Source organism: Scardinius erythrophthalmus, assembly GCF_964197995.2.
Source record: "Scardinius erythrophthalmus genome assembly, chromosome: 16".
Lineage (NCBI taxonomy): Eukaryota > Metazoa > Chordata > Actinopteri > Cypriniformes > Leuciscidae > Scardinius > Scardinius erythrophthalmus.
The window spans coordinates 34,780,769-34,805,017 of NC_138236.1; the positions used below are offsets into that span (position 1 = coordinate 34,780,769).

At 38.0% G+C, this 24,249-nt stretch overlaps 2 protein-coding genes across 4 annotated transcripts in view; both read left to right on the forward strand.

The window, feature by feature from the left end:
* adamtsl4 (ADAMTS-like 4) overlaps positions 1-3,705 on the forward strand; it is a 69,471-nt gene extending 65,766 nt beyond the window's left edge. For both annotated transcript variants that reach the window (XM_081389165.1, XM_081389164.1), the window contains exon 17: positions 804-3,705. In XM_081389165.1, the coding sequence (XP_081245291.1) occupies positions 804-934 (131 nt within the window). In that variant the 3' untranslated portion in view covers positions 935-3,705. The remainder of the gene's footprint in view (positions 1-803) is intronic.
* Positions 3,706-8,469: 4,764 nt separating this feature from the next.
* The window catches only part of celf3b (cugbp, Elav-like family member 3b), a gene marked incomplete at both ends in the record, with an annotated part of 48,999 nt that continues 33,219 nt past the window's right edge, over positions 8,470-24,249 (forward strand). For both annotated transcript variants that reach the window (XM_081388118.1, XM_081388119.1), the window contains 2 exons: positions 8,470-8,614; positions 14,529-14,611. In XM_081388118.1, the coding sequence (XP_081244244.1) occupies positions 8,470-8,614; positions 14,529-14,611 (228 nt within the window). The remainder of the gene's footprint in view (positions 8,615-14,528; positions 14,612-24,249) is intronic.

Here is a 24,249-nt window from a genome sequence, read left to right on the forward strand (position 1 = left end):
AAAACATTTAATTAAAATAAATAAATAATATATAATTCAAATAAATATAATTTGATTAAAATTATACATTTAATAAAAGTAAATAAATAAATAAAACTTAACTTAAATAAAAAGATAGTGTAAAAATGTAAAAGAAAATTAAACTAGCTAAATAAATAAATACATTTTATTAAAATGAAAACAATTATAAATTGTATTTAAATAAATATATAATACATTAACACATTAGATACAAATAAATATATTTATTTGTAAATATAAATATATATAAAGTAATACATTGTATTAAAATAAAATAATAAATAACATTTGATTTAAATAAAAAATAAATAACCACAGTACATAAATAAAAACATTTGATTAAAATAAATAAATAAAATAATTCAAATAAATACAATTTGATTAAAATAATGAATTTCAGAATACTACATAATTAAATAAAAATGTATTTAAATAAAAATATAGTGTAAAAATGTAAAATATTAATAATATTAAACTAAGTGACTAAATAAAAACATTTGATTAAAATAATTTGATAAAAGAAATAAATCAAATATATCTAACTTACAAAATACAGTATATTGAGTAGAAAAAAAAACGCAATGATGTAATGTAATAGAAACTATTTAAACATTTATTTTGTCACAGTATTAATTGGATCTTTTTCTTTCTTTGCCTTTAAATTTTAGGATGGGGGTCCCTCGTATGAGGATGATCATATTTGGGGGTCCATGGCATCTAACAGATTGAAAAGCCCTGGTTTAGATTATAATCCCTCTCTCTTCCTATCTCTCTCTTTGTAGATGAGAACTGTAAAGACAGACGACATAACTGTGTAATGGTGGTCCAGGCTCGACTCTGCGTCTACTCCTATTACAAGACCGCCTGCTGTGCGTCCTGTACCCAGAGTGCTCAGCGGGCCAAGAGACATTAACCCTAGACAAGTCACAGAGATTCGCTACGAGCCAACCAGAGCCAAAACTCAGCCAATCAGTGATCGCATTATAGTTCTATCACCGGAGACAGCCAATCAGAGGCCAGACACGTTCAAATGGAATTCCACCTTGAACTGAGCTGAGATCAGGATCCCTTTAAAGTGAAAGTTTTAAAATGTTGCCACATATGGGCTCAAATGATTGACAGTAGCTCTTTCCCTATTGTTGAAGAGTCGGCGGCAGTGCTTGGACTGTTCAGTACACTATACTGTCAAATACTTAACCATTCCTTAAACAAGTGCACTGATGTCACAAGTCCTCGTTATGGACATATATATGAAGATATTGTTAAGTGAGAACAATTCTATAAGTTGCTTTTGTGCTTTTGTCACACATGAAGTGTTTCATGGCTGTTTCTTTTAATTGCAAGTCAATCAGAATCACTAGTATTTTAACCACGTCTTATTTAGCCGCTTTATGAGGAGACAGAGTTGTGTGACCAAACTGTGACAAAACACAGATAAAACATCAGTTACACACATAATGTGCATCCTTCACTCCTCATTGAGGTTTTTGTAAGAAAGTGAAAAAAGGAGAGACAGAATGCATCCATTTGTTTTCATGCACATGATTGCATACCTGTAATTATTGCCTAAAAATGACAGAAGCAGCAATAGATTATTATACAAGCATCAATTCTCCCCTCTGGCTTTGTGTCAGTCCCCTAAATTGTAAGATAGCTGAACAGAATTGATTGCAGTGTGAACAGAAATCTACTATGAATCATTTCTGGGATACAAATAGAAGATGAGCGGTATTTGATTTAGTCTTCATTCTTTAGGTCAGTTTTGTCGTTCAGTGTTCCATGTTTTAGTGATTTCATTTTTTTGTGACATGTTTTTGTTTTTTATTTGTTGGTTTGTTTGTTTATGTCTGGTTGTTTTTATTGGTTGCCCACAATATAAATTAAAATATGGCCATTACAGAATCAACATAGATTTCAGAAGCACTACCAGTTTTAACATCATAATTATAAAGCACAAATCATTTTGTGCTTTTCATTTTGTGTAATATAAGGCCTCTGATTAATGGTTGCTATAGATATGTGTACATGCAGAATACATTTAGGACAGCATCGCTTGTGCAGTTTATTCATTGCATAAGTATTAAATATGCAAATAGTATAGTCATTTAGCCAAAGCGATGTACAATGTAAGACCATTGCCCTGTGGTTAAAATACTCAAGGGTTTCTAGTATCAGAGATCAAATGTGAACTTTCTGTTACCAGCCCATAGCTATAACTACAAGGCTGACATAACCTCACTGATTGCAAATAATCCCTCTAATTTAGTGTAAAAATACAGTCAGTCAGTGAGTGAGTGAGTGAGTGAGTGAGTGAGTCTGAGTGAGTGTGTGAGGGAGTGTGTGAGTGAGTGTGTGTGTGAGTGAGTGTGTGTGTGAGTGAGTGAGTGAGTGAGAGTGAGTGAGTAAGTCTGAGTGAGTCTGAGTGAGTGAGTGTGAGTGAGTGTGAGTGAGTCTGAGTGAGTGCGAGTGCGAGTGAGTGCGAGTGAGTGTGAGTGAGTCTGAGTGAGAGTGAGTGAGAGTGAGTGAGTGAGTCTGAGTGAGTGAGTGAGTGAGTGAGCAAATGAGTGTGTGAGCGAGTGAGTGTGTGAGCGAGTGAACGAGTGAGCGAGTCTACGAGTGAGCGAGTCTACGAGTGAGCGAGTCTACAAGTGAGCGAGTCTGTGAGCGAGTGAGTCTGAGTGTGTGAGCGAGCGAGTGAGTAGGCGAGTCTGAGTGAGTGAGTGAGCATGGGAGTCTGAGTGAGTGAGTGAGAGTGAGTGAGTGAGTGAGTGAGGGAGTGAGGGAGTGAGTGAGTCTGAGTGAGTGAGTGAGTGAGTGAGTGAGTGAGTGAGTGAGTCTGAGTGAGTCTGAGTGAGCGAGCGAGAGTGAGTCTGAGTGAGTGAGTGAGTGAGTGAGTGAGTGAGTGAGGGAGTGAGTGAGTCTGAGTGAGTGAGTGAGTGAGTGAGTGAGTGAGTGAGTGAGTGAGTGAGTGAGTGAGTGAGTCTGAGTGAGTGAGTGAGCGAGCGAGAGTGAGTCTGAGTGAGTGAGTGAGTGAGTGAGTGAGCGAGTGAGCGAGTGAGCGAGTCTGAGTGAGTGAGTGAGTGAGTGAGTGAGTGAGTCTGAGTGAGTGAGTGAGTGAGTGAGTGAGTGAGTGAGTGAGTGAGCGAGTCTGTGTGAGTGAGTGAGTGAGTGAGTGAGTGAGTGAGTGAGTGAGTGAGCGAGTCTGTGTGAGTGAGTAGGTTTAGGGGTAGAGTTAGTGTAAGGGGAGAGAATATACAGTTTGTACAGTATAAAAATCATTATGTCTATGGAAAGTCCCCATAAAACATGGAAACCCATCGTGTGTGTGCGCGTGTTTGTGTGTGTGTGTGTGTGTGTGTGTGTGTGTGTGTGTGTGTGTGTGTGTGTGTGTGTGTGTGTGTGAGTTTATGTACATATTTTGTATGTATATTATCACATGCGTTTAGACTGGTAGCAGAGACTCTTTAGATGAATAAAAATATGCTTTTATATACGAAACAGGAGACATAGTTATTTATCTATGATAAAATACATATAATTTATTTTTTTCTTAAATGGATCACTTACTGTCTTTGGAAATTCAAGATCAACTTGTCATTGTTATACATTTATGTTGCTTTGATATGGAATAAACAGTGTGTGCAGATTTTACCACAATTATTATTCATAATAAACAAACCTAAAACCGTACTACTGTTTTCTCATCAGTGCTGAAACTATGCTGATCTCATAGAAATAAATGTTAATATAAATATTTTAATTACATACAGGTTGCACAATAAGTAAAGTTACTCCTGAGGAAAAAGTCAAGCATAATTGCTTTGCCGATGACGTGGTTTAATATTTTGTGTCTAATGCAGTGAAAAATCACACATCAAATAGCTTTTGTGGTCACTTGTATGTGAAAAAAAAAATATATATGAATAAAACGTTCATGTAGATTAACTAATAGAATACTATATGGTGATATACGTAATGTAAATCAATGTTATTGAAAGTTATTACTTATAGAGCCCATTAGACAAAAACCTTTTCTATAGTCACGTCTTTTAAGAACTGTTTACTGAATGGTTCATTGGGAACCAAAATGGTTCTTCAATGGCAAGAAGAACATTTTAAAGAAATATATAAGGAACCTTGCAATGGAAAGATTATCTGAAGGTTCTTCATGGAAACATAGATCCCAATTAAAATTAAGTTTTTAATGTTGTTATAATGTTGTGTTTTTAATATACAGTACTTTAAAGTCAATTTTACAATTCGTACTTGTATATGTAATATTGTAGTGTTTATTATAAATGATTTATCTGTGCACTTCATTTATTTTCATGGCGACTTTAAGACAAACCATGTGTAAATTCATAAGTCGACACCATTGCTGAGTATTTTCTCCTTAAAACTGCAGTGAACCAAAGACAGTTTCAAAAACACGCTTTGAAATCGCTGGTGTTTCTGACGTCACAAACTACCTTGTAACCAATCAGATCAACGTGTGATCGTCAACGAGTGGATTTCTGAGCTGAGTGAGTGAGTGGAGGCGGGGCTCATTGGCATATTCATAGAACCGCGTATACTAAAGGGTGTAGAGTTACATTCAAGCTATTTTAAGGCATGAAGAACGTTTTTTTTTTTTCAAGGATTTTTCATTTTGGTGATTAAAGATGAGTTTTAAGGGATACAATTATTGACCAGGGGGATTTTAAGAACCTTTATACTCGACAGCAATGATCCAGTCTCACCAGCAGGGTTCAGTGATGCCGTTCTCTGCTCATACGTGTGAGCAACAACAACTTATTATCAAGTATTATTAAGGTAAATCTTTCCCAAGACCATCTAAATCACAGTCCTGTCTGAGATAATGTAGGCTTTATGCCTATACAGCATGTGTGAAGAGGAGGGGTCGGGGATCTGGATCTGGGGGCACTAGAGGCAGATGGTGACCTTTTCACAGTAAATCACTCTGAAACCTGTCTCATCCCACCCAGCACATGTAGGTCACGGGGCTCCAAGCGAGACTCAAGGGTTAAAATGTCCTGTTTCTGCAGTAAAAGCAATGTGAAAAACTAATTATTACATTGTTTGATTTGTTGTTAATAATATTAAGAACAAACAATTCATCCACCTTAAAGGGATAGTTCACCAAAAATGAAAATGATCCCATGATTTACTCACCCTCAAGGTATATGACTTTCTTCTTTCAGCTAAACACAGTCTGAGTAATATATATTGTTTTAAATCCTTCTCTTCCAAGCTTTATGGGAGTGAACAATGAGATTTTGAAGCCCAAAAAAAGCACATCCATCTATCATAAAAGTAATCCATACGGCTCCAGGGGGTTAATGAAGGCCTTCTGAAGGCCTTGCAGTATTGATACTGAGTAAAGATTTTCCAAGTATCTAGTAAAAAATATACTTGAGTGAAAGTAAAAGGTACAATTTTAAATTGGACTTAAGTATTAAAAAACTAGAAGTAATTTAGCAAAAATAAAAATGACTGAAGTTTCTTTGTTTATTTTGAATCTCATTTTCTCTGTGCAAATTGTATGGATTGATGAGGAAGGAATGTAAATACATTTGTATGTATATAGAACAACAATTAAAAAGCAGCACATTGGAACACAAAAACACTTTAATTAAACAGTGAGATCTGATGCAGAGGGTACATGTATTCCAGACAGAATACAGAATGTGTGTTGAGTTAACAACCCCCAAATCTGCCTCTGAAAGACTGTAAGCTAAATTGCTTAAAATGGATTGATGACTGAGGCTTATGACAAGTGATATGAATAGAATTAACACATACAACATTGACTTCTAAAGCCACCTTTTTTTTTTTTTTTTTTTTTTTTTTTTTATCCAGTTCTTCTGTCTGGAACAATAATAAATTGTCTTTGTACAAGGAGCATTTTGAGTGTTTTTTTCTCTACATTGTATATGCGATTTAATTACGTTATTCGACATATCATGAGCTCTAGCCGTGGTGCTGAAGGCTTAATCAAATTGTAAAGATTTGCGTGTGTGTGTGTGTGTGTGTGTGTGTGTGTGTGTGTGTGTGTGTTTTACAAGGGTTTCAAACGCTGTTCGTCCATTTAGATAGCTCGGACTGTTTTACAAATCCTCCTCTAACATTAAATTCCAATATGATGTGCATTATACATTAGTTAATGGCGCGTGACGCTCCTGGAATGACAGCAGTTGTAAAGCGCGCGCACGAAGCCTTCAGCACCACGGTCAGAGCTCAAGGCTAGAACAATAGGAGGTTCAGGGACTGTCAACCAATAGCATGATCTCATCGAAAACAGAAGCTAATGTTTACACCAAAACCACTGCAAGATTTTTGGTGCTTGGGTTTTCCCTAAAAGTAGGAAATCACTATGAAATCAAAATTGATGATTCTTATTTATTTGTAAGGATTATTGCAGTGTTTATTATGATTTATCCGTGCACATCATTATTATTATTTTTTAAATCCATGTGCAATCTTTAATCAAAATAACTTCTCTTTGATGATGTATTTACCGGCATGAGGGCGGGGAAACCTGCACTCACATCAGATCAACCAATAGCAAACCACAACCATCAAATCAAATCCTGATGGACAAAATCAAGTCCGGCCCTACGTTTGTTCTTGTTCAAAAAGCCATTTCACTCAACATAGGCTACGTCACAATAGGGAAGAAAAAGACTATAGTCTGTTTCATGCAGACTTGATCTGTAAAGTAGTAGCTATTCTTATAATGTATACTGTACGTAGCCTATAATGTTACATAATTTTCAGGCAATGTTTCAGTAACTCCAAAAACTCCAAGTCATAGTGTAGTAGGCTAGCCTACTAAATGTGCTAAAATGCTCACTCGTTTCCGGTTTTGGCCTACAAAAATACATCATCCCTGCACCACTCCAGGCAAGAGGTGGGGGAGATAAAATTGCAGTTTTGTCAAGCACACTAAAATTGCTATTTAATTGAGAAGGAACGGCTGTTTATGTGAGACTTTCTCTTAGACAATGTCTTTTCAAATGATATTGATTGAAATGGTATCCTCTGGTTTGTTTGTTTTTGCTAGCAGAAGTGTAAGTTGCAGACGATCCCTGCCTGCTTCATCACGAACTTGTCAACAGCTCGTGAGAGGGAGACACCGGCGTGTGACGTCACATCTTCATTAGAGATGTGGAAACGAGAACAAACACGTAGTAAACCGCGCAGATGAGACACGGGCAACAACAGATGTGCTTTGGATGAATCTTTCAATTGCGTTATTTTATAGCTTACATAATATTAATAATAGCACATTATAGCAGAGATACTGACCGAAACTGTGATTTACAAATGAAATAGTGTGTGAGTGACAGCGAGCGTGAGCAACAGTCACGCGCGGACCTCTGGAGAACGACAAGCGCGGGGATTTACAGAGGTTTTGATCATAAACCATTCTAGGTGAGCTGTTTTTATTTTTTATCAGTGTGTGTGTGTGTTTCCTCTTGTGTAAATACGAACTGTTACCGGTTAACGGTGACGGACAAAGAGCTTCACAGCCCCCGCTGCCTAAACAAAGGATGCGCTCGTGCACACTATATCTGTATCGCTGTCTGTGGAAACTAAAGAGCAGATGATCTGCCATCATTCTGGGAATCTTTTATTAAATACGTTAAGATTCCATAATTGTTTCTGTATAATCACTGTATTGACAAGCGTTATTGCTCAGCATTTAGAACTATTCGAACGCATGATTTGTTCTTTTTTGTTAATTTATTTATGAAATACTCGGTTGACTTAAAATTTCAATGCCTCTATTTTAGCTATACATAAAGCAGGGAGGCTAGTAAACAACAGCTATAGTAATGAATTAAGATGCGCTGCCTGGTAACCTAAAATTGGCATTATCAAACAGGCTATATTATTTAAAATGACTGAATCAACCTTGCTACATTAGGTCATACCGAGGCCATTTTAAACGATTATGTGTGGGGTATTTACCACTTACTTTTTACAATCAGTATTGGTAACTCTTTACGTTAAGGTTGTAGGCTTATATGTTAACAATTAGTTACAATGGTAAACATGATTTAACAATAAACCCTACAGCATTTATTATTCTTGGTTAATGTTCATTTTTAGCATATCCAAAAACAGATAACAAGAGTGTATTTATAAATACGCATCGATGAATATTTTGATAAAAAAAAGTATTGTTTTTGTACACTCATAACATATAACATATATTTTAAAGTATTACTCTATAACATAATGAAGCTAAAGTGATGCTTAAAGTGAGGATCCATTCATCCATTCATTGTGTTTTGATCACACCCCGCCTCCACAGGCACCATCCACACCTCCATACTCTCTCTCTCTCTCTCTCTGTCTCTCTCTCTGTCGCTCACTCTCTGCACGTTCATCTCGCGTCCTGACCCAGGCAGTGCCTCTGACTTTCTCCGCATCATCGACCCAATGAAGGAGCCCGACGCCATCAAACTCTTCATCGGGCAAATCCCACGCAATCTGGAGGAGAAGGACCTGAAGCCCATCTTTGAGCAGTTCGGCAAGATCTACGAGCTGACTGTGATCAAGGACAAGTACACGGGCATGCACAAAGGTAAGGAGACGGGCACGAGTTTCAGGCTTCAGCGCTGTGTGGAGGGGATGGGGGCTGAACGTACCCAGTCACGACTCACACGTGTGGTGTGTATTTAAATAAACAGTGTTATTTAACCCTCTCTTTACAGTAGTGCTCATGTGCATGCTCGTTTGACTCGAGCTTCTGAAGTGTTTGTAATAAAATCATCACCTGCAAACAGGGGGGCATGAGAGGGCAACAAACAGGGCATTTTCTTGTACAATATACTTGTCTGTATATCAGTGATTTCGTCATGGGCTGGTGTGATGGTAGGGACAGGAGCAGCACACGCCTGCAGGAGCTTCAAGCGTGACAGTGCACAGCACAGCATGAGTTCTGTATTACTATAAAAAGGGACAGTATACCAGGAAAGCTCTCTCATCATCTCTCTGTTGTCATCTTTATGAACCTGTTTTCTGTGCCTTGCGGTCGAATATTAGGTTTCCACTCTGCTGTTCAACTCTGTTCTGGGTGTTTGCTTACACTCATGTCTTCCAGGGTTGAATGAACCCATGTTTGGGGGCTTGACCGGGATTTAATCATGTGGATTTCTCAGTGGTTTAAGCCGCTAAGGTGGTAAACAAAGAAATACCTTAAAGGGATAGTTCACCCAAACATGAAAAATGTGTCATCATTTACTCACCCTCAAACCTGCATAATTTATTTTTCTCCTTGAAACACAAAAGGTGATTTAATTTCTAATTAGTGCCATTAAAGCAGCAGTAGGACAAAAAGTGATAATCATTCATAACTCATGCACTATAGTCCAAGTCCTGAAGTAATATGATGATTTAAGTAGTTAATTGAAATTATTTGCTTCTGCTGTAGCTCACATGTGGTGGCAATAGATTTAATGTTAGTGATATTTGGTCGCAGAGCACATAAAAAAAAAATAGTATTCAAATGACATTTGGTAATTTTTTAATAATGTCTTTAAAGAAATAGTTAATTCTTTCCTCATTTCATCATTCCAATGACTTTCTTTCTTCTGTGAAACATAAAAATAAGATATTCTGAAGAATATTGGTAACCAAATAAAAAAAAAAAAAACTCTCAACATATCTTCTTTTATGCTCCAGTGAAGAGAAATGTCATACAGATTAAAGTGTGTTCTTCACACATCATATGACTTAACATGAAATATAGCACTCAAGTCAAATGGACTACTGAGGCCGTATTTACAAAACATTTTATCTTCCCACTAAGAGTTCTCCTCAATGGCAGTAAAAGATCTTCGTTAAGAGTTTTCTCTTAAAACCTATTCCCAAAGCTGCTGAGACCAACTAAGGAATAGAGAGAAGTCTTAAGCTAAGAGTAAGGCCGGGGGTTGACCCTGTTGCTATTAATGATGTCAACACTCTTACTAACTATGCTCACAGTGATTGGCTGATGGGGGAGGAGTCTCTGTCAGTGATATAAATATTGTAGAACGAGGTATCCTGTTGCCATATTCAAATAAAGGTTTTAAAATGTAGGCTGTGTCACTTATTAAACTAGTATATGTTCAGCTAATTGTCAGCCTCTTACATGTCTGCATCTCAAGAGATTGCAGAATTCAAGCGACAAATAATGTTTTAGAAACTGAGTTCGGGAGGAGCACATTCAAACGGTCTATCTAATCAGCTCGAGAGGAGGTATACACAGCCAGAGCCGACTCACCTAGTTACCTCAACAGTTTTCTGCATCCCTCCGCCACCCCGCTCTCTTGACTCCTAACGTTTCACAGATTTAGGAGCTAGTTTTGGTGCTAAAATGCTTTGTGTGTTTCTTGTTTAGCATTTTGGAGCTTAAACATCCTGTAATATGGAAGCTGAGCTGAGGTATTCTTTAAAAATTCTACTTTTGTGTTTAATGGAAAATGTAAAGTCACGGGCGGCTTACGTAGGAACAGCCCAAACAGCCGCTAATGAGGCATCTATGACTATCTATAATGATAAATTCAGTAATAAGCACAATGTTCAGCTGAGATTTAACCTCTGATCTCTCGGCGCAGGTGTGGGAGGGGTCAACCCATCAGCATGATATATTAGTGTTGTAACGATATTCACACCGAACTGAAAAACTGCAATACACGGCCCATGGTACGTATCACGATACTCTCATGGTGCACTGAACGCGCCTCGCCCAGCCCTAACCCATAGTTGAGGTTGACCTCACTTTAACTTGTTATGTCACAAAACAAATTTTTCCTACTTGACATTTGATTAAATAGTAGCCTAATTAGGGGTGTAACCACACATTTTCGTATCTTATGTGAGACGAATACAGCGTTGTAGCTACCATTAACCACCATTACCATTAACCACTAATAATCGCAATAGGCTCTGCGTTTTGTTACTTTCTATAAGAAACAGTGTCATTTTTCAAATTATATCCATTTTATCACAAAATTCAAACAATGCCGGTTTGACCAGACCAGAGAATGTCTAAAAGGGGAGAACATCCACTCTCAGTACACTTCTGGCTTCTGAACTGGTTGCAGTTCCACTCTGGTTCCATATGAGGGCGCTCACAGGACGAGTGCAGATTGAATGGAGGTCTATGGGCTATACCCCTCAAAATCCACTTTTCTCAGGATATAATTTTTTGTCTAGTAATTTGAATGTTGTATTCGAAAGGAGATGCAAAGAAATTACACATTGCTGGGTGTTAGATTTTTTAGAGTCACTTATTTGCTTTAAAAAGTCTTTTAAAATGTCAATGACGTGACGTCATACACATCGTACGACCAGAGATACTGCTTTACGGCAATCCTTCAGTCTTTGGTGCTTTCGCGCTCTGCACTTTCTTTTTACTCTCAAGGCATCGACAACACAGCTGACACAAGTAAATACACGTGCTAGACAAGTTTTTGTTTTGTTTGTTTCTGGTCCCGCTTCGGATGCCATCAAGCGGTATCTCTGGTCGTAATCAGTCCTTCACTCAACAATCAGCGTTCATTAGCAGAATGCTAGCGTTTTATGGGCAACAACAACTCAACCTGTAAGAAATCGAAAGGACATAAGTACTCGTTCATTCAACTTTCGACCTATAACCCATGTTGAACTTGCAACCTACAATCAAATCTGAGATTTCTCAACGGCAGTCGGGTGAAAGAGACAGATTTAGCTGTCTAGCTCCATAGACTCCCATTCATTTTGCACTCATGGGCGATCGCCCCCAGTGGAACTCTGGTGGAACTACAACCAAAATTCGGTACAATAGGACAATAGGGAGTGGCCAGGCTCTCCGTAGACAGGCTCTAGTTTGACGCTCTTTAAAGCTACAATGTGTAATTTATTTCGCCGCTAGGGGTCGCTAACCTCTTACAATAACAAAGGCGTAGGTTGATGACGAGCTAATAAGAGACAGATATCAGTGCCACACAAGACTCCTGCGGATATAAGGGAATGAGGACATTTCATTCTACCGAACTACCAGCAAGTGCTAATACTCACTCAGGTCAGTTTATTTGACTAATTAAACTTGTGAGGTAACGCAGCGCTGTTTCACTTGGTCTACACTATCACACTAAACTATAATGTTATTCTATGTGTTATGGCTGTATGAGACTAGCAAGCTAGATCAGCATTAGAATAACATACAGATCATATTTTAACATTTCATCATGTTGAGCTATATAACATTGATTTGTTTTATGGACATTTGCTCACCTGCTAATAAAGTAACGTTACATGCAAAAGCGACGTCTCTGTCAAGTCGAAGTTAGTCGCGGATGTGGAGCTCTCGGCATCTCGAAAACGCCACGCTGATATTGATCCCCATTTTATTTCTCCTTTTGTCTGCTGGCCATGGTCCATAATGTTTGAACGCAACAACAACAACGTGAACGTGCCGCTAGATGTAACACAGTTGTCCACGTCTATCGCCATGGTTACTATGGCAGTACAAGCAAAAACCGCAGGGATAACGCGGATATTATGTCAGACAATGACCAATGATGAGCCATTATTTAAAATTAGAATTTCTCTGAAATTAAAAATCTTTTGGAACTTTTGGGATATTGTAAGTGCACAACGGCAGGAAATATATCACACTGTGCAAGTCATTTTTAGATATTTTTACAAAAATCTTACATATTGTACCTTTAATGTGGCGTCATCAATGTGACGGATCACTATGGCGCCTCAGTTTAGTGAACGCGATCATCTCAATAAACATGAATGAACATCTGAAGAAATGTTGAAAGATACAGTAACTACTGAAACGTATTATATCTCGTGTAATCGTTCAATCAGTGTTTAACGGCAGAAAGACGTCAGTAAAACAGCTTGTATGTCACATATGTCACATGTTTAAATGTCACATTTACCTCAGGCAAGTCATTCAGTGTCAACAGCTTAGTCAGCTAGAGAAATGAACTCTTTCGCTAAGCACTATATTAGCCTACATATTCTTTATATTTTACTTAACATGTTAGTGATGTCTTGATTATTTAGTATGTTTAAAATATCTGTCATGAAAATGATTATATTTCAACAACGAATTGGAGTAAAAACATAATTTTACAATTACATTTAGAATGCAATAACTGTGCATTGTACAGTTTGTTATTTGAGTTTTGTTTATTATATCTACCAATAAATAGCAACTGAATTTAGGCTGATAGTTTGGGCTCTGTTGTTAACCTTTAATATTATAGTAATGTGCAAGTAAGGGCTCCCTATATAGATAGAAATTTAGAGCTGCTGTACAGCAGAAAACTAACTTTGTTGCATTATTTTCCTGTTATCACTGTAAAGCTGCATTGAAACAATCTGTATTGCGTTTTATAAATAAAGGTGACATGACTTGACTATATAGCTTACAGCATTAGCAGAGATCATTTTATCCTTTAGAAACGTTTAATTATAACTGAATTAATTTAAAGACAGATACACAATTTGTTTATAAAAACCACTGTTTAATAAAAAAAAGCTATTTTAGTTTTCTCCCCCCTGCTGTACCGAACCATGACGTCAAAACCGAGATACGTACTGAACCCTCAGTTTTGTTCCATTACATTTAATTTACATAAGATGAAGTACTAAAACAAAATAAAAACCGAATATTTAATAAAAAAACATTTATAAAAAACAGAAAGTAATAAAAATGTCAAAAAACATCACATGTCCCCACAGAGACAAGGATTTCGGATACTGTGTAATGTAGGGTTCACCAGGATACTCACACACACAGTTCTATAGAGGTGTTTGTTGCGCTGCTCATGTTTGCATGCGCTTGTATACTCTACTACTCTACTCTATACGTCAAGTTTTCAATCAGAGAAATGGAGGCATAAGCTGCTGCTGCTGCCTGCTTACTTTGTAGCTTTGTGTGTGTGTGTGTGTGTGTGTGTGTGTGTGTGTGTGTGTGTGTGTGTGTGTGTGTGTGTGTGTGTGTGTGTGTGTGTGTGTGTGTGTGTGTGTGTGTGTGTGTGTGTGTGTGTGTGTGTGTGTGTGTGTGTGTGTGTGTGTGTGTGTGTGTGTGTGTGTGTGTGTGTGTGTGTGTGTGTGTGTGTGTGTGTGTGTGTGTGTGTGTGTGTGTGGTAAGCTATCCCAGAAGGCTCACTGGGAAAATGTAATGAGTGTGAAATTACATTTCTGTCACTCCTCATGTGTAATGATGCTGAATATTTATGATTCTATAAAAAGTACAGAATGAAATAAAAAGTTGATTCGAAACTGAATTTCAATTTAAAATGAAGGTCATTGCTTATAATAAATTAATATAATTAATAATATATTAATATGATTGATAACAACAACAACAATAATAATAATATTATTATTATATAATATATTTCAAAATATAATCATTTCATGAATGAAAATTATGTTTATGTATATTTATTAAAAAAACATTGCAAAAACAAACTGTCAATAAATAGTAACAGTCTGTCTTTCTGTTTTAGGATGTGCCTTTCTGACGTATTGTGCACGGGAGTCAGCCGTTAAAGCACAAAGTGCTCTTCATGAACAGAAAACACTGCCAGGGGTAAGTCCTTTCTCTCTCTCTGTGTGTGTGTGTGTGTGTAGAGGGCATGACAGGGGTCTTGCAGTGTTTTATCCCCTTTCATGATCTGCCATCTCTGAGTATGTGTGTGTGTCCTGGACACACAGCAAGACTCGTCTCATCTCAGAGAGAGTGTGTGTGTGTGCCATCTGGATTATGACGAGCTGTATGTAGCCATGGAGATTATTTGGATTATTCCCCACACCTTTTCAAGCTGTAGACTCTCAGAAATATAGCAATAAAATGTAAACATGGTGCAGAGCAGAGCCTGAGGGTGGCTGTTTGTCACAGAACGGGATTGGAGAGTAATCACAATGGGATGGAGGGGTGGTGGGGTGCAAATGCAGTAATTAATCCTATTACCAGCGTGACACCAGGCTGACCTTTCGTTGAAGATCACTCCAACAATCTTCTCTATCCCGCTCTCCGCCCCCTTCTGCTGTCAGTCCTTCCCTCTGACAGTCTTTGTATGGATACTTACATTCTTTCTTATTTTCTTTGGTCTCTTCCCCCTGTTGTTACCATTCTAGTCATTTCTCAAACTCTGTCACTGTCCTCCCATTCTTTTTTTGTTTATTTCCTTTTGAATTTGCATGTTTTTGTCTTCATCTCTGTCCTATTATGCACGCCAACTCAAAATATATGTGATATTAAATTATATATGTGATATTGGTCCTATCAAATTTTATATTGGAATAGGCTATCTCTGCTGTATTGATGGCTGGGGGTGACAGATGGCCCTTTCTGTGCATCACTGAAGCACAAACACTGGTTTAATTTCAGGAGAGAAAGAAAAGACAATGGGCAATAACTGAGGGCAGCCTAAGACAGACGTTATACAACTTGCATCTTTTCCTTTCATCCTTGCTTTTTCCTGTCCCTCCCCTTTAGCCCCTTTCACACAGAGATTCCGGAAAATACATGGATAATGTGTCCTGGGATTTGTCCCGGGATCGTTTGATTTTAGTTCATTCACACTGTCAGTGATTTTCCAGAATCTGTCAGTGCGCTCACACGCATAAAGATCCCGTAAAGACACGTGATGTCAGGATGTGATAACTCCTGTCAGATGTCAGTTCTGCTGATAACTCCTCTTCGTTATCTCTACACGAAGACGAGTCCATACTCCCCAGTAGCACCACTGGATTTGCCGAGTGGCTCGTTCCCCAAATGCTGTAGCATAGGTTGTAGAAAGGCCCGTGCGATGGCATGTGCGTCATCACTACGACACACCCCTTCCGGCATTGGTCCTGGCTTTTGTTCACACGGGACGCGTTCCAGGACTGATCCCGGCAATGTTACTAGGTACCCATCCCGGCATCGATTCCGGCATCAGTCCGGGACGTGTTTGTGTTCACACAGGATCAACGCGCTGTGTGAAAAGGGGCTTTTGTCTCTGTTTCTTCATTCCCCTCTATCTTCTGTGCAAATGTTGAAGATGAAAATGTCCTCTCATATTAGAGAGGAGTGTGTTTGTGTTTATGTGTGTGTCGTGGCCTCGCTCTCCTTTGGGAAGTGCTATTATGAGCAGTTCACTTTGTAATGCTTCTGTGGTGTAACTCACAGAATATGTGTGTGTGTTTGTGTGTGGGTTTTCTCCACAACAGTACATTTGCGGTGTGTTTAGTAGTTCACTTTGGTCAGCAGTACTGATGATAACAATCTCTCTGGATGCAGTTCTGGGTGCATATATATATCATTGGTACATTACATGCTCTGTGTGTATGTTTTAAGTGTAAAAGCCAATTCACACAAAGAACAATATCTATAAAGATAACTATAGTGTCCACATCAACGTATAATAACTATGACGATTACTAAATTAATGTCCACACCAATGGACAATTACTATAACAATGACTATACCAATAACTATAACGATAACTGTAATTATAGCTATAATGTTAACTATTGTACCATCCACACCAACAGATGATAACTATTATTATACCTATAAAGATAACTATAGCGATAACTATTAGCGTCCACACCAACAAACGATAACTTTATGTTTATTATAAGCATGCGCTGCCACTTACAATGTTCAGTCTCTTTAAAGTTGAATGGACTCTGATTGGCTGTCGATGTTTTTTATCATTCGTCAGCTTGAAACATTGTTCTGATATCATTCCTCAGTGCCGTTATCATTATAGCTGTGGTGTGGACTTCACTGTTCTCATAGAATAAGAGTGGTAATAAACGTATGTATAGTTATACATTTACTATTTAACTAACTTTTAAACTTTTGATTTAAAACTGCTTATAAATTATAACAAATTAAGTTTTTTGAAAATGTAAAAATGCAGAAAGTTTCCTTTCTAGGGAACTCAACGCTGCGTCATGGCGTTGACGCAATGGGAACGTATCCAGGCCTGACCGGTTGTGACTATCACACAGGACATTTGTTTTACTTGCTCAATATTTTATAGTGCTATATATATATTGGAGTTTTAATTGGTGTACATGTTTGTCTTAGCCATTTTTTTCCTCTTATCTTTTTTTTGTGTGTGTATGTCTTCGCTAACCCAACAACCAAATGGTGATCACCAAACAGCTGGTTTGAAGAGTTACTTTTAAAGACTCAACTTTCCAGCAAACCACATAACTCTTTATTGGATTATCACTACAGTTGGTTTCTTATGGACTGTTTTATGGTTTGGTGAAAACGGACTCTACTTTTAACAACTTAAGTTATTCTAGTATTATTGTTTTGTTCAATGTAAATACATTTCATTTATTCGTTCTATATCTGTTGTTCTGTATATTTTGTTCTTGCTTGATTCTCTCTCAAAGGTTAGAATCTAGCATCTGCAAGGAGCACGTCTGACTCTTGAGGGAGTTGGATGCACTCATAGCGATGCATTTGCAGCAGGAAGTTCTGTTTTTTGCTCGGTTCTCTTAGAGCAGGGGTAGGCACTTGGACTGGAGCTAAACTCTGGACCGGACTCATCCAGACTGAACCGAACGTGCAGGACCGAATTTGCCTGTAGCATAGGATTTGTCTAATACTTAGACCTGTAGAGCGATGAGAATCAAGTGTTTGCACCGAATGAGTTCGGCTCTCACGCTCGCTGTGGGAAGCTCCACTTATGCTTGACTCTCTCTTGAGAGATGAGAGTCAAGCATCTGCACTTCACAGTTTGAGTCTCTTTGCTGCCAAGGCAACAATATGGGATCGATACGGTGGATTGTAGGAGGAGCTGGGGGAGCAGTCTGACAAGAGTACTCTCTTTTTTTGAATTCTCCTGATAGGCAATTTTTTTTTGGGCAAGTCTCATTTTTTTATTTGGAAGCTTGCTTTACAAATACTTTCAACACAAAATGGAGATTTATTAAACCCATTGCTCTCATGCTGGCTTAGGAAGCCTGCTCTGTGGCCACTGAGGCCAACCTGGCTCAGAGCATATTATGTGGCGTGTCTAGTTCTGAGGAATTAGATTTGCACCGGGTTGAAGAGTTGCTTGTGAGCTACGTCTCCCCTGGCACTGCATCCTCTTTGAAGGCTCCCTCCTTGCCTATGGGAATGGAGCTAGTGCATTCGGCTCTTAAGGCAGCAAAATCCACTCACTGTGATGAAGGAGCGCCACTCTCGCTTGTCTCTTTTCTTGAAAGATGAGAGTGAGATGTCTGCACCTCATGGTTCAGGCCCTGTGCTAATGAGGCAGTGTGGCGGCTTCAATCGGGGGATTGCACTTGGGCCTCCCTGCTAAGGCAGCAGCTTACTGGACGAGTAGTTGTGGTGAGATGATGTGACCCCTTAATTTTTGGTTGCTCTCCCTCTATTTCTGGAGGTTTATTAATAAACTGCTGAGGAAGAAGCTTACTAAATTAGTGGTCGCAGTGAGATGATGTGACCCCTTCACTCTTTAGCTGTTCTGCTGTGAAACAACCTCTTCAGAAGGAGAGAGTCATTGTGAGATGATTTATTTGTGGTTGACTGGAGGCATTGAGCAGTTGGCCTTGCAGTAAACATAGCAACTATTGATGGGATGGCTGTGATGGAGATCTGAGCAGGGCTATCACTAGAATCAGGTGACCGCTCTCTCTACCACCTGTAGGCCTATAGCGCATCTGTAAGCTGTGCATGACAGTCGCAAATATATGTCAGCTTCAGCATGCTCTTCATAATGTAGTGGAGCTGAGAGTAATAAAAAAGGCACACCGGGACACTTATATCTCAATAATAAAGGTATTGAGTATCTTTATTCTTTCCCTGGATACAGAGCAGACAAATGCAGGGTTTGAGCAGGGTTATGCTCCCTTATGTTATGGTTGCTTTCTGTAACGAGTTGGCAAGTAATAGAGTGAGCTCTGTAGAGTTTGCACTCTGGATTCCTCTGCTGTTTAGTCTATGAATAAGCATATTACTGGGACATAGTGGTGACTATGTTGGTGGATTGCCTTAGACAGCTCTACTCCTGAGCTATAAGCAGGTGCCTGTCCTCCTCTCTGGACTTGGTCTACCTGTGTCTAATTCTGGGCTTGGCCGTAGAGTTGTTATACCTAGCTCACTATGATTGTACACAGTTCATAGCCTAGTTGTAGCAGGTAGCTGTAGCAGTAGTTGGGATTATGTTCCCATAGCATCAACACCATGATGCAGTGTTGAGTTCATTGAACGTCTTAGGGTTACGTATGAACGTAACATTAACCCTGTTAATAAAAACAAACGTAAACGTAAGAAGGGAACGGGATGCTATGTTGTGCGGCCATGCCTTGGACATGCGTGCGCATAACGTCTAATGCAGGTGCCCTTTAATACGCACATGCGCTCCATGTGACGTCATACTATTGCCGTCAGCCAATCAAGATCGGCGTGTTCTACATGTGCTTCAGACACCTGTCACGCCTGGATGCGTTCCCATAGCATCAACAACACCATGACACAGCGTCTTGTTTCTCAGGGAACCAGGGTTTACATTATGTAACCCTAAGGTATTTTCTGTGATGGGAAGATTTATGGCGAGGGTTAGGGTTTGGGGAAGAATATACAGTTTGTACAACTTAAAAATCATTATGTCTATGGAAAGTCCCCATAAAACATCAAAACCCAACATGTATACAGGATTGGCTATACTTGAGGACCAAATGTCCTAATTTATATAGTAAAATATTATGAAAAACCGACTAGTGAGGACATTTTACTGTGGGTTATAAGGCTTAGTCTTCATATATGTTTTTGCATGTTTTTTTTTGCAACTAACAGTTGGGTTAGGCCATAGAAGATATCATTAATCTAATTTAAAATCAATGGAAGTCTATGCAATGTCCTCACTGATGTATTGAAACAAACGTGTGTGTGTGTGTGTGTGTGTGTGTGTGTGTGTGTGTGTGTGGTGGAGCATGTTTATGTTTTATGAAGGCATATATCACTTGCTAATTAGACTTTGGGTGTGTGTGTAGTGGTAAGGACATAAATCACAAACACATTAGACTAAATGTAATTAGTGGTCATTAAGCACACACACACACACACACACACACACACACACACACACACACACACACACACACACATTGGGTTTCCATGAATTATGGGGATTTCCATAGACATTATAATTTTTATACGGTACATTTCTCCTACCCCTAAACCTAGAAACGCATCACAGAAAACATTTTACATTTTCAACAACAAAAAATCTCTTAGCATGATTTATTAGTGAACCAAATATGTCCCTACAAGGACAAGGATTTCGAATATTCCCATCATTGTGGGGACATTTTTGTCCTATAACGTAGGACATACCCAAACCACACACACACTCACTGCTTATAGAAAACAACTTGTATGCACTATTAAATCCTCAAATTAGTTATATTCTTGGCAGACACTTTCTTCCTGAAGTGACTAAGGCGGTGTCTCTTCGAGTGGAGAGATGAGGAGACTCGTATCACTGCTCACAGTGACTGTGCTGGGACATATACAGTCTGATAATGGACTGTAATGGATTGTGGGTAGCGAGGGGGTGGGGCAGAGGCTGTGCTGTAACAGTACACAGAAACAGTGACATGAATTCAAAGGCAGCAGCTGCTGGCAGCTAATGTAGAGTCCAGAGCAAAGCCAAGAGGATTTCTAGAGGTCATGAAAGCTGAGTTTGGGATGGGTTATGTCGTAAATTCTGATTGAGCAATGATATCGTTATCTAGTAAAGTACTGTTATACAATCTAGAGCTTGGTATAAAAAGGCAGATAACTAGCTGTCAGTTTAGTCTGTTAAGTTTGTGTTGTTAATTCTTTAAAAAACGTGAGAGAAGTTGAACATATTTAGGACTAATCATGCTCCCTAATTAGAGGTCTGCACAGGCTTTAAACTGAAGCCCAAACCCGAACACGAAATCCGTCACTGTTGAGATGTACTACCTATATTCTTGCTACCATTAGCCAAGACAGCTTTATAAGACCTAGGCTACACTGCACGTAACCGCCGAGCTTTTTACTGGTTGAAACGAGAAGAAAACGAGAAGCCATTGTACGCGTGGCAGTCAAAATTCACCACATTTTTTTATTTCAATGAAATGAATGTATTATATTTTAGTTTCATAATGTTTTTTATTTAATATTTTGTATTTTTAGGGGATTTTATGGTACTATGTTATATTTATGCTTTAGTTATAATCCATAGACCTGAAAATTTAATTTCCAACTTAAACTGTGGTAGATCTTGAATTCTTTAGAGGACAGACTTAAGTTTGATCTCCTTTTAAAGGCGACACTTGGCAAATTATTGCTGAAGTGAAATAAGTGGAAAAAAGTTAACTTAAAAAAAGTTATAGAATTTTATATTACTATTTTAAAATACTATTTTAAAATTTTATTTAAAAAATATATTTAAAAAAATCATGTTTTACTCTAAAACTGAAAGAAAATCAAAGCCATAAATCTAAACAAGTTGTGTTCCAAATTTGAGCTTGATATCGCATAAAATGAGATTTTGTTTGGCCGCAATAACAAATATTTTCTCTAGATCAATTTCGTCTCCCATTCATTTCCAATGCACTCATTTTTGACCACGAGGAGCACAAGTGTGACTATTTTTTCCAGAACCATTTAACCTTTTTGAATCATGTCCCCGATTTTTGTGTGTGTGTGTGTGTGTGTGTGTGTGTGTGTGTGTGTGTGTGTGTGTGTGTGTGTGTGTGTGTGTTCACATATCAAGTGCCCAAAACTTTTTCCAAGCTCCGTACCATTCCGATGAAGTAAAAAAAAAAAAAAATTGTTAGATCAAAAATTACCAAAGAGCACCAGAGGGTTAAATAGAGAGACACACAGAGGCAGCAACAAGGCTATTTGACTTGCTATCGTGCTTCAATTAATTAATAAAGTTTGCACTCATTCATTTATTATATCTTACAATGTTTTAAACATTTAAATACACATAAAAAATAGATATCCTTGAAGATACTGTTCACTATTAGCAAATCAAAATAACTATTTTTTTCATACCTCCTGGATAACCACTAAGAACTACTACAGGTTCATAATTAATGTGAATCATGCATATAATGTATAATTATTCTAAAGTTAAGATCATGGTAACCCACTATAACTCAAGTATTAAATTAAAAGATCTAATGATCTTTTAATTTCAACTGACTCTGGAGATTGTGCAATTCTTATGCTTTTAGATCTCACAGCAGCATTTGACACAGTTGACCACAGTATCCTTATATCTCGCCTCGAGCATGCCGTAGGGATTAAGGGTACTGCCTTAGAATGGTTTAGGTCATACTTGTCAGACAGAGATTTTAAAGTCAGTTTTGGTGGCTCTATTTCACCTTCTGTGTCTCTCACATGTGGAGTTCCCCAGGGTTCGATTCTCGGGCCAATTCTCTTTTCACTCTATTTGCTCCCCCTTGGATTAATATTAAAAAGACACAACGTCAGTTTCCATCTCTATGCAGATGATTTGCAAATCTATCTGCCCATCAAAAGAAATGATGGTAATTCTTTAACAGGATTGGTTGACTGTTTTAATGATATTAAAGCCTGGATGGCTATACATTTTTTAAACTTTAATGAGAGTAAAACTGAGGCCATGATTTTTAAACCCAGTGCCACTTCTGATGTCTCACAAATAAATCTGGCCATTTTGCAACCTTATGTTAAGTCTGTTGTAATAAACTTGGGAGTTAAAATGGATTGTGATTTTAAAATGGAGAAGCAGATCAACTCTGTTGTGAAAGCCAGTTTTTTTCAACTTAGGCTTCTCACTAAGCTTAAGCCCTTTTTATCCATCATAGACTTTGAGAGGGTTATACATGCATTTATCACAACACGTCTTGATTATTGTAATGCTCTGTATGTAGGTGTTAGCCAGGCCTCCCTTTCTCGTCTACAACTGGTTCAAAATTCGGCCGCTCGTCTTCTTACTGGCATTCGTAAGCGTGAGCATATCACCCCTGTCCTTGCCTCTCTTCACTGGCTCCCTGTTAATTTTAGGATTCATTTTAAGATTCTATTGTTTGTTTTCAAAGCCCTTCATGGACTAGCTCCTGTTTATATTACTTCTCTGTTGAAGCCACATGCTCTTTCAAGATCTTTAAGGTCTGCAAACCAGTCTCTTCTTGTCGTCCCTAAAACGCGTCTCAAAAGCAGAGGGGATCGAGCTTTCTCAGTCGCAGCCCCGAGACTGTGGAATGAATTGCCTCTTCATGTTAGACTGGCCCCCAGCCTTCTGGTTTTCAAATCGCGACTTAAAACACATTTTTATTCCTTGGCTTTTAATCCGGCATGAGAATTGTTGTAATTGTTTGGTGTTGTATCTTGTCTACTTATTGTTTCTTCTAAATGTACAGCACTTTGGTCAACATGGTTGTTTTTAAATGTGCTATAGAAATAAAGTTTGTATTGTATTGTATTGTATTGTATTGTATTGTATTGTATTGTATTGTATTGTATTGTATTGTATTGTATTGTATTGTATTACCAAATACTTCAGAAGGAATTACTAATTATTTGGATCAGTATTCTGAAGTGAAAAGCATGATAACTCTCTAGTAAATACTGAAGTCATTGTAAGCTTTTGAGGTTTTTGTAAGGTTTTGGATGGTAATGACTCAAGTGTTACTACATCCCTCTAAAGGAATTACTAATGATTTGGATCAGTATTCTAAAGTGAAGATCATGGTAACCCTCTAGTAATGACTGAAATGTTACTAAATCTGTCAGAAGGAATTACTACCCAAAACTTATAATGACTTCAGTAATTACTAGAGAGTTATTCAAGTTTAGAATACTGATCCAAATAACCAGTAATTCCTTCTAAAGGATCTAGTAATACTAGTCATTACTAGTGGGTTATCACTATATTTACTTTAGAATGAATTATACATTATGCATTATTCATGCTAATTATGAACCTGTAGGCCTATATAGTAGTAGTTAGTAGTCCTCTGAGAGATATGAAAAAATATTGATTAGCTAATAGTGAACTATCACATTCGACTAAGCACGGGAAAAAAAATAGAAAAAAATTTTTTTCATCACAATAAGTGTATTGAGATTGTCAATTTGGTAACTACACAGAATTTTATTAAGTTTAGTGACAACATGTCACAATGTTTACATGGTAAAATGACTGGAAGGCTACTGTTTTTTTTATTGCTAGACACAAATTTCT